This window comes from Moschus berezovskii, chromosome X (assembly GCF_049115385.1).
Source record: "Moschus berezovskii isolate FMDL1 chromosome X, NW_MosBer_1.0, whole genome shotgun sequence".
NCBI classification, from domain to species: domain Eukaryota; kingdom Metazoa; phylum Chordata; class Mammalia; order Artiodactyla; family Moschidae; genus Moschus; species Moschus berezovskii.
Genome location: NC_142488.1, coordinates 105,625,802 through 105,639,233, shown reverse-complemented (window position 1 = coordinate 105,639,233; position 13,432 = coordinate 105,625,802). Strand labels below are relative to the sequence as shown.

General features: G+C 40.1%; 1 protein-coding gene across 3 annotated transcripts in view; it reads left to right on the top strand.

Moving 5' to 3' along the window:
* LRCH2 (leucine rich repeats and calponin homology domain containing 2) overlaps nt 1-13,432 on the top strand; it is a 106,211-nt gene that overhangs the window by 38,965 nt on the left and 53,814 nt on the right. For all 3 annotated transcript variants that reach the window (XM_055393465.2, XM_055393464.2, XM_088833781.1), the window contains exons 3-5: nt 1,008-1,134; nt 5,838-5,943; nt 6,026-6,162. In XM_055393465.2, the coding sequence (XP_055249440.2) occupies nt 1,008-1,134; nt 5,838-5,943; nt 6,026-6,162 (370 nt within the window). The remainder of the gene's footprint in view (nt 1-1,007; nt 1,135-5,837; nt 5,944-6,025; nt 6,163-13,432) is intronic.

Sequence of the window (13,432 nt, the reverse complement as noted above, 5' to 3'; positions counted from 1 at the left end):
TACCATCACATTGGGGATTAGGCTTCAACATTATAAAGTTTTGAGTGGGGAGGACACAAACATTTAGTCTATAGCAGGGATAGTTCTGGTCAGTCTACATTGGCATGCAAATTTGGTCAAAATTAGTTTGAAGGTAAGGGACCCAAAGCCAAATCGCCTGGATTTGAATCCTGGTTCTCTCACTTACCAGCTCTGTGACTTTGAGCAGTTTACTTAATCTCTTTTAGACTTTTTCTTCATTGGTAAAATGCGCATTATGATAGTATCTATTTTCCTGATGTAGGTTGTTGTGAGGGTTAGTCAAGTTAATTCATGTGAGGTGCTGTGAACATGGCCTGCTGCATAGTAACAAATGTTAGTTGTCCTTATATTTAAATATATCAGCAGAGACAGGGATGTTGTATCAACTATGGGCTGAAACGAAGGTGCTAGTAGACTGTTCTACCATAAACCTCCAACAAAAGAGAATGGGTTAAGGTTACTACATATTTTTAAAGGTATAATTATATTCATTCTTTCATAAATTTGAACACAGTGCATGCAAATTTATCCTTGGAGCCTTCCCCTAGTGAGTGGTGTAGAGGTATTGAATATAGTGAAATTATACCAGAGAGCAAGGTTCTGGCAGTTCTTTAGCTCAGAAGAAGTTTGAGAATTCTGAGTTAGAATTTTCTGTAGCTCAGAAAAATTCTGAGTTTTGAGAGCTGGTGATGTGTAGGACAATATTACAGGTCACAGTGCAGGCTTGTGCCTGGACAAGTGACTTAACTAAATTTGACCTTTAATTTTATTTGTATAATGCAGATAATACCACCTGTCTTGTCAGGTTAATATGAGGATTTAATGAGACAGTGCATGTAAAGATATTAGCCTGTTACAAAGTAAGCATTAATTAAATAATAGTTGTTATTTAGTGAAAAATTCTTACTTTTGAAGTGATTTGTTCTTTTTCAGCATACTTCATTTCAGACTTATTTGTCATAATGAGACTTTCTTATCCTTTTCAGTCGAAATCTTTTATCAACATTGCCAAAATACCTATTCGATCTTCCCCTTAAAGTTTTGGTCCTCAGTAATAATAAACTGGTATCCATTCCAGAAGAAATCGGGAAGTTAAAAGATTTAATGGAATTGGTGAGTAAAATAGTTTTTAATGTGCATAACACATATCTTTGTATGTAATGTAATGTGCATAACACATATCTTTATGTAATTTCACTCTAATTAAAAAAAAAAAAAGCTTGGTATATGCCTAAGTTCTCTTTAGTGATATTTCGAGACATCCTTGCTTATGTCTGATTTTAGCTCACAACTTCCTTGAGTTTAGTCTTGTTATGTTGTAGAACCACAGAATTTTAATATTGTAAGAATTCTTGTAAGTAATCAGATAAAACCACTTCCTAATGCAGGAATCCCTGACACATCTAGTTGTATATTTTCAATGGTGGACAAATTTTTGTGTTTGTGTATCTGAGGCAGCCTTAATTCTCTTTTGCAAAATTTGTTAACTTTCTTATTTTGAACTAAGATACATGCCCCATCACTTTTATCCATTGGTCTTGAGACTATCATGTGAAGAAGTATAGATAATGATAACTTTTCTTCCCTTCACCTATTTATAATTTGTTGTGTGTGTACTCTCCATTTTACCAAACTCTAAGACCTGTTTTTCTGTTGCTTAAATATTTTTATTACCTTTATTCTTTTTTTTTTTAGTTTCTATATTTCTATTTTTTATTGCCTTTTATTTTTAGCTATTTCTATCCTGAAAATGCTCCCTTTTATTATAGTCTCTTTTAACGTAACACTCAGAAATGAACAGAAGATGCCAGATGTGATCTAACAAATTCATAATACAAGGGGTTCATTACTTTCTTTGACGTGCACACTGTTAATGTTTTTAAAGATTTTATGTACATTCTCCTTTAATATTCTATGACTCTGAGACTCCCTGATGGTCCAGTGGTTAAGAATTCACCTCACAATGCAAGGGATGCAGGTTCCATCCTTGATCAGGGAACTAAGATCCCACATGCCATCGAGCATCTAAGCCCACTTGCCACTAGAGAGCCGGAGAGCTGCAAGGGAAGATCCTGCATGATGCAACAAAGATCCTGTGTCTGCAGATAAGACTGGATGCAACCAAATAAATAAATATTTTTCTAAAAAGATTCTATGGCTCTGTAATTTCTTTTTTCTTTCTTTTTCTTTCCGTTTTTGAACCTATGTTTTAAATTATATTACATGAGATAGTTTTTGGATAAATGAAATTTCAAAAATATTTAGGATTTTGAGATTTAGTGTAGTATTTTTATTTAAACAGAATATTAAAACATATTAATCATTATTTTACTAGCACCGTAAAATTATTGCGCTTTCAACTTTCAAAATCAGTAACAGTGGATAGGTTGCATTAGGGTGGCTAATTGATCATTTTATTTTTTAATTGACAATTTACATCATAGAATTAATTTGTGGATATTACCTGTCATTGGAATGTTTTCCCAGGATGGTATATCCTAGGAATGTCATAACCAGCTATAGTGAAGTCTGTCATTAGATCTAGGAAATACTCTCAAGCCTTCAAATCCCAGCTGACTATTTTGTAGAGTACCCATTGGTGAGTAGTTCAGTATCCTGTGCTGGGTTTGTTTATTCTATGAAGTGGCAGCTGCCTGTCAAATTTTTATTAATTTTTTGTATGGACATCTTCAGTATTAGGCACCTTTCGGAGGGAGTCATAGTATCTACTTTAATGGATGTTTTTCCGAAGTTTTCTTATCCATCATTTGGACTATCCTCAACACAATAGCTAAGGTGATCTTTGTCAAAACCTAAGTTAGATTGTGTCATGCCTCTGTTTAAAAGTTTCTGGTACCTGGTCACATTTCTGAGTAAAAGCCAAAACTTTTCCCTCCATCCTAGTTTTCCCCTTGCCCACTTTTCTCTAGCTATACTGGATTCATTGCTGTTCTTAGTATATGTTACATATGCTTTGCTTAAGAGCTTTTACATTTATTGTTCCTTCTGTCTGGAATATTCCTTTCTTATGTATTGGCATGACTCATACTCTCATTTCTGATAATAATGCTCAAATACTAACTATGAAACAATCTAAATTCCTATCCTTCCCCAATATTGCTAACACTACCATTTTCCTTTACCCTGCTCTGTTTTTTGCCTCCATAGCACTTCTAGCATATTGTGTAATCTACTCCCTTTGCTATAATGCAGTATCCATAAGGAGCTATGAGGGCAGGACTTTTTGTTTTACTCATTGCTACGTCCCCAGCACCTAAAACAGTGCCTAGCAAATAGTTCGTATTTGATAAGTAGTTGTTGTTGAATGAAGATGGCATGTAGATACATTTGAAAGAAGCATGTAGATACATTTTTAAATCTATAGGTTAGATGATTAGATATTATTTAATATTCTTTAGGGGCTTCCCCGATGACTCAGTGGTCAATCCACTTGCCAATGCAGGAGATGAGGGTTTGATCTCTGGGTTGGAAAGATCCCCTGAAGAAGGGGATGGCTACTCATTCCAGTATTCTTACCTGGGAAATCCCAGGGACAGGCTACAGTCCATGGGGTCGCAAAAAAGTTGGACATGACTCAGTGACTAAACAACAATATTCTTCTTTTGAATTTACCCTCCTGCCTTTTTTACTTTTGATAAAACAATACATGTATGTGCCATGCCTTTCCTTCCAAGCTAAATGTCATTTCCAGTCAAAGTTGGAAATTGGGGACAGATCGGAGAAGGCAATGGCAAGCCACTCCAGTACTATTGCCTAGAAAATCCCATGGATGGAGGAGCCTGGTTGGCTGTAGTCTGTGGGGTCGCTAAGGGTCGGACACGACTGAGCGACTTCACTTTCACACATTGGAGAAGGAAATGGCAACCCACTCCAGTGTTCTTGCCTGGAGAATCCCAGGGATGGGGGAGCCTGGTGGGCTTCCGTCTTTGGGGTCACACAGAGTTGGACACGACTGAAGTGACTTAGCAGCAGTAGCAGCAGTAGAATATGAATTTCATTTGCAGTGTGTCTAGAATGACTTCTGCCTGAGGTCTTGCAGATTCTTCTTCCCTTTCTGTTGATGTGATAATAAGAAAGGGGGAGAGGACTGCACAGTTTAATAACTTAAGCTGTTCCTTTCTATTATTATGGAAATATGGTGTTGTTTACCTTTAAATTGAGGTTTGCGTTTTAACGTAACCATGAGGCAGTTCTGACGAGATCTCTTAGAATGTCTTTGGGTTATTATGTGAGCCAGTGTCAGACTTTATTTATTTGGGCTTCAAAATCACTGCAGATGCTGACTGCAGCCAGGAAATTAAAAGACACTCCTTGGAAGGAAAGTTATGACCAACCTAGATAGCATAAGTACTCTTGCCTAGAAAATCCCATGGATGGAGGAGCCTGGTAGGCTGCAGTCCGTGGGGTCGCTAAGGGTCAGACACCACTGAGCGACTTTACTTTCACTTTTCACTTTCACACATTGGAGAAGGAAATGGCAACCCACTCCAGTGTTCTTGCCTGGAGAACCCCAGGGAAGGGGGAGCCTGGTGCGCTTCTGTCTGGGGTCACACAGAGTCGGACACGACTGAAGTGACGCAGCAGCAGCAGCAGATAGCATATTAAAAAGCAGAGACGTTAGTTTGCCAACCAAGGTCTGCCTAGTCAAGGCTATGGTTTTTCCCGTGGTCATGTATGGATGTGAGAGTTGGACTGTGAAGAAAGCTGATCGCCGAAGAATTGATGCTTTTGAACTGTGGTGCTGGAGAAGACTCTTGAGAGTCCCCTGTATTGCAAGGAGATCCAACCAGTCCATTCTAAAGGAGATCAATCCTGGGTGTTCATTGGAAGGACTGATGCTAAAGCTGAAGCTCCAAGACTTTGGCCACCTCATGCGACGAGTTGACTCACTGGAAAAGAGTCTGATGCTAGGAGGGATTGGGGGTGGGAGGAGACGGGGACGACAGCGAATGAGATGGCTGGATGGCATCACCAACTCGATGGCCATGAGTTTGAGTGAACTCCGGGAGTTGGTGATGGACAGGGAGGCCTGGCGTGCTGTGATTCATGGGGTCGCAGAGTCGGACACAACTGAGCGACTGAACTGAACTGAACTGAATCCCTCATAGAAACAGTTTTTGTTAAATCGATTCTAACCATGGACTTTGATTCTCCAGCTCACATCTGTAAATCCTTGACTTTCTCACCTCCTGCCCAATGAGGTATCTCAAAACAACTACTTTTTGTGCTTAGTCGCTCAGTCAAGTCAGACTCTTTGAGACCTCATGGACTGTAGCCCACCAGGCTCCTCTGTCCATGGGGATTTTCCAGGCAAGAATACTGGAGTGGGTTGCCATGTGCTCCTCCAGGGAGTCTTCCCAACCCAGGGATCAAACCCAGATCTCCCGCATTGCAGGCAGATTCTTTACTGTCTGAGTCACCAGGGAAGCCCAAACAACTACTATAATTGACAAATTATCCCAGTGATTGATAGTTCTCTTTCATTTTACCTATGAATGAAGAGCACCTTCTGGTTTTAGTTGGTAAGAGTGGTCTTTAGTTGAAATTTTCAAAATGCTGACTTATGTATTACTTAGTTATAACCTCACACTTTTACACACGAAAAAATTTATGTTAATTGTACTGGATTGATTTCATGATGTAATATAAATATAAATCTGCCTGATAATCCATATTTAGAGAAATGACATTGGAGGTGACTTGCTAGCTATTAGCCATGTGCTTTAATTAAAAAGTAGAAATATATCTCTGTTTCTCCATTAGTTTGTTATAATTTTATTTTCTTTTTTCCTTAGGATATTAGCTGCAATGAGATTCAGGTTCTTCCCCAACAAATGGGAAAATTACAATCACTTAGAGAGCTAAATATAAGAAGAAATAATCTTCAGGCATTACCAGATGGTAAGATACTCACTGTTCTTACTCACATGAATAAGAGAATAACTATATAGAATTTAATTAAATTATTTTTGTTTCTGAACAGAATTAGGAGATCTTCCCTTAGTCAAGCTGGATTTCTCTTGTAATAAAGTGACCGAAATTCCAGTTTGTTACAGGAAGCTGCATCATTTACAAGTAATAATTTTGGATAACAATCCTTTGCAAGTACCACCAGCACAGGTTTGTAATTTAAAACAATGATACTTGCTTCTTTTATTTTTATGTAGAATTACATGTTTCTGGTAAATACAAAAGCACCAGAATTAGGAGTCAGTTTGTTTTTGAGGTATTACTGTCAAAAGTGTTTTTTCTGGGAACTGGCTTTTTCACTTTGGTAGGAGGTTTAGCTTCATTTCTAGAGAATAGGATTTGGATAACCCAGATACCAACTTTCTACTTGTGAACTGATAATTTTTGTTGTTTGTGTAATTTTAAAAGGATAGACTAAGGATTCCATCTTCCTCTGTCCTATTTGGGTATATATTTACTTGAGATTTGTTGTGTGATTGGAATACATTTTTAGCACCAATAGGTGGAATCATAACAGAAAGAAAAATTCAAGTTGAAAAGTATTAATTTCTACTTTTTTGTTCAGTAACTCAGTCATGTCTGACTCTTTGCAACCCCATGGTTTGAAGCATGCCAGGCTTCCCTGTCCCTTACTGTCTCCCAGAGTTTGCTCATTCATGTCCATTGAATCGGTGATGCCATCCAACCATCTCATCCTCTGTTGCCCTCTTCTCCTCCTGCCTTCAATCTTTCCCAGCATCAGGGTCTTTTCCAATGAGTTGGCTCTTCACATCAGGTGGCCAGAGTTTTGGAGCTTCAGCTTCAGTATCAGTCCTTCCAATGAATATTCAGGGTTGATTTCCTTTGGGACTGACTGGATTGACTTTTAGTTTGAGAATTAAATTCATGTGGAATCCACTAAAATGATAGTAAAGGAGTACACTAAACTATAAACCCATGAAGACAAAGATTGAGAGAGAAGAGGACAGCAGGGGAGAGATGGCAAGAGAATTTTGGAAAATAGAAAATAGATGAAATAGTGGTAACTAGGATCTCCACTTATACTGGACAAGAGTATCTGATTGAGGAGGCACATGGTAGTGAAATGCCAGCCTGTGCCTTGGCACTAGGTTTGTATACATCCAGAAGAGTTGCCTTTTTTTTCTCTTTTCCTACAAAGGTGCATTCCACTCATTGCAAACGAGTGCCTTTTTTCTAAATTCAAATACTAAAAGCTGGCTGGAATCCTGCTAGTAGCTACCATAGCAGGATGGGGAAACCCAAAACTTGTGTCTGCTATGGGAGAAGGCAACAAGAAGCGAGTTGATTTTACTGTGTTAAATCTGGGAATGGCTCGGGTGTTTCTTTGGTGATTATTGAGTGAAACATGTAACTAAATAGAGGGATGAAATACTGAAAACATGAAGGACTGTAGAATATCTAAGGCTCTGCTATTGAACAGAACTTTCAAAATAATGGAAATGTTGTATAATCTGTGATGTCCAATACTATTGTTCATTTGCTCAGTCATGTCAGACTCTCTGTGACCCGATGGACTGCAGCATGCCAGGCTTCACTGTCTTTCACCATCTCCCAGAGCTTGCTCAAGCTCATGTCCATTGAGTCGGTGTTGCCATCCAAACATCTCATCTACTTTTGTCCACTTCTCCTGTTGCCTTTAGTCTTTCCAAGCATCAGGGTCTTTTCCAATGAGTTCACTCTTCACATCAGGTAGCCATGTATAGGAGCTTCAGCTTCAGCATCAGTCCTTCCAAAGAATATTCAGGATTTATTTAATTTAGGATTGACTGGTTTGATCACCTTGCTGTCCAAGGGACTCTCAAGAGTCTTCTCCAGCACCACAATTCAAAAGCATCAATTCTTTGGCGCTCAGCCTTCTTTATGCCATGAACTTCCAGATGTTCAAGCTGAATTTAGAAAAGGTAGAGGAACAAGAGATCAAATTGCCAGCATCCATTGGATCATTGAACAAGCAAGAGAGTTCCAGAAAATCATCTACTTCTGCTTTACTGACTATGCCAAAGCCTTTGACTGTGTGGATCACAACAAATTGTGGAAAATTCTGAAAGATGGGAATACCAGACCACCTGACCTGTCTCTTGAGAAATCTGTATGCAGGTCAGGAAGCAACAGTTAGAACTGGACATGGAACAACAGAGTGGTTCCAAATCAGGAAAGGAGTACATCAAGGCTATATATTGTGACCCTGCCTATTTAACTTATATGCAGAGTACATCATGAGGAACGCTGGGATGGATGAAGCACAAGCTAGAATCAAGATTGCAGGGAGAAATATCAATAACCTCAGATATACAGATGACACCACCCTTATGGCAGCAAGTGAAAAGAACTAAAGAGCCTCTTGATGAAAGAGGAGAGTGAAAATGTTGGCTTAAAGCTCAACATTCAGAAAACGAAGATCATGGCTTCTGGTCCCATCATGACAAATAGATGGGGAAATAGTGAAAACAGTGGATGACTTTATTTTGGGGGGCTCTAAAATCACTGCAGATGGTGACTGCAGCCATGAAATTAAAAGACGCTTACTCCTTGGAAGGAAAGTTATGACCAACCTAGACAGCATATTAAAAAGCAGAGACATTACTTTGTCCACAAAGGTCTGTCTAGTCAAGGCTATGGTTTTTCCAGTAGTCATGTACGGATGTGAGAGTTAGACTATAAAGAAAGCTGAGCGCAGAGGAATTGATGGTTTTGCAGTGTGGTGTTGGAGAAGACTCTTGAGAGTCCCTTGGACTGCAAGGAGATCCAACCAGTTCATCCTAAAGGAGATCAGTCCTGGGTGTTCATTGGAAGGACTGATGTTGAAGCTGAAGCTCCAATACTTTGACCACCTGATGCGAAGAGCTGACTCATTTGAAAAGACCGTGATGCTGGGAATGATTGAAGTCAGGAGGAGAAGGGGATGACAGAGGATGAGATGGTTGGATGGCATCTCCAACTCAATGGACATGAGTTTGAGCAAGCTCCAGGAGTCGTTGATGGACAGGGAAGCCTGGCATGCTGCAGTCCATGGGGTCGCAAAGAGTTGGACACAACTGACTGAACTGAACTGAGCTGAACTTCTTTATGGTCCAGCTCTCACATTTACACATGATTACTAGAAAAACCATAGATTTGACTAGACGGACCTTTGTCACTAAAGTAATGTCTCTCCTTTTCAATACGCTGTCTGCTGCTGCTGCTGCTAAGTCGCTTCAGTCGTGTCCGACTCTGTGCGATCCCACAGACGGCAGCCCACCAGACTCCCTAATCCCTGGGATTCTTCAGGCAAGGACACTGGAATGGGTTGCCATGTCCTTCTCCAATGCATGAAAGTGAAAAATGAATGTGAAGTTGTTCAGCCGTGTCCGACTCGTAGCAACCCCATGGACTGCAGCCCACCAGGCTCCTCTGTTCGTGGGATTTTCCAGGCAAGAGTACTGGAGTCGGGTACCATTGCCTTCTCTGCAATATGCAGTCTAGGTTTGTCATAGCTTTTCTTCCAAGGAGCAAGTGTCTTAATTTCATGGCTGCAGTCACCATCTGCAAGGATTTTGGAGCCCAAGAAAGTAAAGTCTGTCACTATTTCCATTGTTTCCCCATCTATTTGCCTTGAAGTGATGGGACCAGATGCCATTATTTTAGTTCTTTGAATGTTGAGTTTGAAGCCAGCTTTTTCACTCTCCTCTTTCACTTTGATCAGTTTCTTTGAAGCCAGCTTTTTCACTCTCCTCTCTCACTTTCATCAATATCTTCAATTCCTTTTCACTTTCTGCCATAACGGTGGTGTCTTCTGCATGTCTGAGGCTATTGATATTTCTCCCAGCAATCTTGATTCCAGCTTGTGCTTCCTCCAGCCCGGCATTTTTCGTGATGTACTCTATATGTAAGTGAAATATGCAGGGTGACAATATACAGCCTTGATGTATTCCTTTTTCAATTTGGAACCACTTCACTGTTTCATATCCATTTCTAACTGTTGCTTCTTGACCTGCATAGAAGTTTGTCAGGAGGCAGGTCAGGTGGTCTGGTATTCCCATATCTTTAGGAATGTTCTACAGTTGTTGTGATCCACACAGTCAAAGGCTTTAGCATAGTCAATGAAGCAGAAGTAGATGTTTTTCTGGAACTTTCTTGCTTTTTCTATGATCCAACGGATGTTGGCAATTTGATCTCTGGTTCCTCTGCCTTTTCTAAATCCAGCTTTGAACATCTGGAAGTTCTCAGTTCATATACTGTTGAAGCCTGGCTTGGAGAATTTTGAGCATTACTTTGCTAGTGTGTGAGAGGCTTGCAGTTGTGCCATAGTTTGAACATTCTTTGGCATTGCCTTTCTTTGGGATTGGAATGAAAAGTGACCTTTTCCAGTCTTGTGGCCACTGCTGAGTTTTCCAAATTTACTGGCATATTGAGTGCAGCACTTTCACAGCATCATCTTTTAGGATTTGAAATGGCTTAGCTGGAATCCCATCACCTTCACTAGCTTTGTTTATAGTGATGCTTCCTAAGGCCCACTTGACTTTGCACCGCAGGATATCTGGCTGTAGGTGAGTGATCACACCGCTGTGGTTATCTGGGTCACTAAGATCTTTTTTGTATTGTTCTTTTGTGTATTCTTGCCACCTTTTCTTAATATCTTCTGCTTCTGTTAGGTCCTTAACATTTCTGTCCTTTATCGAGCCCATCTGTGCATGAAATGTTCCCTTGGTATCTCTCATTTTCTTGAAGAGATCTCTAGTCTTTCCCATTCTATTGTTTTCTTCTATTGCTATTGAGTATTTGATATATGGCTCGTGTGACTAAGGAACAAAATTTTCAATTTAATTTTATTTTGATTAATTGAAATTTCAATAGTTTTACATGACTAATTGTTAATATATTCAACAATACAGGTCTAAATTTGCACTGATTTTGCCCTTAGGTCTGCAGCTATGTGACTTCCCCTCCCTTGCTTTAGCAGAAACCTAGGGTTTACTCTGAGGAGTAGGTGGATTCTCTCAGATTCTCTTCCTCAGCTCATCAGCGAAATGAGAATCATTCCTTCCCTCAGCGTAAGCCTGGAGTTTACTCTTTAGAGCAGCTCTGTCTATTAGAACTTTCTGTAATGATGGAAATGTTCTGTATTTGTACTGTCCTATATGGTAGCCACAAGTGGCTGTTGAGCTCTTGAAAGTATATAGTGTGATTGAAGAAGTGCATTTTTAGTTTTATTTAGATTAAATAGCCACATGTGGCTAGTGACTACTGTATTGGATAGCACAGCTGTAGAGAGACTCCATCAGAGTTAGGGGCTGCAGGTACAGCTATGGGCACAAATGAGATCCCATACTGACAACAGTGAGTGCATACATACTAAATGTTGGGAGTGTCAGTAGACTTATCTTGCTTGACTCCCAGAATGCTTGCAGCCTCTCTTATGTGACTTAGGATGGGTGATTTCTCTCTTGGAAGACTGATTGAACTAGGAGAAATAGGTATACTGATCATTGGCAGTCCCCTGAAGCACAAGTCACGATCTGTTCTCTAGACATGGGCTGACCATTGATAAACTTCTCCCTCTTACATAGAGCGTCCATTTGACTTCTTACCATTTTTCTTTTGAAAATGAACAGACAGCCATGGATCACTAGACATTGTAGAAATAATTTCTAATGTGAAAGACAGAGACTTGAAAGGCTTCCATGAAGACAAAATGGGTCACATTCATAGCGGTGGTAATCGGAATGACTTCTCAGCAACAGCATGGGGAACTGGAAGATGTTAGAATGATGCCTTCAGTGACTGAAGGAATATTCCCTAATTTGTAAAGTCAAACTATCAGTCAGTTGTAAGATAGAAAAAAAAGACAGTTTCAAACATGCAAGATCTCAGAAATTTTAGCTGTCCTGCACACTTTACTAGAAAGCCAGTAGAGGGTGTATTATATCAAAATGAAGGAACAAATTAAGAAGAATTCTTCATGTCTAAGATAAACTGGTATGCATGGACCTAGAGTCTAGCAACCAATCAGTTTGGTAGGGGGAGGGTTGTCTCCCAAAAGAAAATAGAAAAAGAATAAAGAAGTTAATAGATGACTTAATGTATTTGTCAGTATGGAGAGACGTTTCAGTTCTGTCAGAGTCAGAAATTAATTAGTAGTTCAGTTCAGTTCAGTCGCTCAGCCGTGTCCGACTCTCCGCGACCCCATGAATCACAGCACGCCAGACCTCCCTGTCCATCACCAACTCCCGGAGTTCACTCAAACTCATGTCCACAGAGTCGGTGATGCCATCCAGCCATCTCATTCGCTGTCATCCCCTTCTCCTCCCGCCCCCAACCTTTCCCAGCATCAGAGTCTTTTCCAGTGAGTCAACTCGTCGCATGAGGTGGCCAAAGTATTGGAGTTTCAGCTTTAGCATCAGTCCTTCCAATGAACACCCAGGATTGATCTCCTTTAGAATGGACTGGTTGGATCTCCTTGCAGTCCAAGGGCCTCTCAAGAGTCTTCTCCAACACCACAGTTCAAAAGCATCAATTCTGCGGCAATCAGCTTTCTTCACAGTCCAATTCTCACATCCATACATGACCACGGGAAAAATCATAGCCTTGACTAGACGGACATTTGTTGGCAAAGTAATGTCTCTGCTTTTGAATATACTATCAAGGTTGGTCATAACTTTCCTTCCAAGGAGTAAGCGTCTTTTAATTTCATGGCTGCAATCAGCATCTGCAGTGATTTTGGAGCCCAAAAAAATAAAGTCTGACACTGTTTCCACTGTTTTTCCATCTATTTCCCATGAAGGGATGGGACCAGATGCCATGATCTTTGTTTGCTGAATGTTGAGCTTCAAGCCAACCTTTTCACTCTCCTCTCTCACTTTCATCAAGAGGCTTTTGAGTTCCTCTTCACTTTCTGCCATAGGGGTAGTGTCATCTGCATATCTGAGGTTATTGATATTTCTCCCAGCAATCTTGATTCCAGCTTGTGCTTCTTCCAGCCCAGCGTTCCTCATGATGTACTCTGCATATAAGTTAAATAAGCAAGGTAACAATATACAGCCTTGACGTACTCCTTTTCCTATTTGAAACCAGTCTGTTGTTCCATGTACAGTTCTGACTGCTGCTTCCTGACCTGGATACAGGTTTCTAAGAGGCAGGTCAGGTGGTCTGGTATTCGCTTCTCTTTCAGAATGTTCCACAGTTTATTGTGATCCACACAGTCAAAGGCTTTGGCATAGTCAATGAAGCAGAAATAGATGTTTTTCTGGAACTCTTGCTTTCTCCATGATCCAGCGGATGTTGGAAATTTGATCTCTGGTGCCTCTGCCTTTTCTAAAACCTGCTTGAACATCTGGGAGTTCACGGTTCACATATTGCTGAAACCTGGCTTGGAGAATTTTGAGCATGACTTTACTAGCGTGTGAGATGATTGCAATTGTGC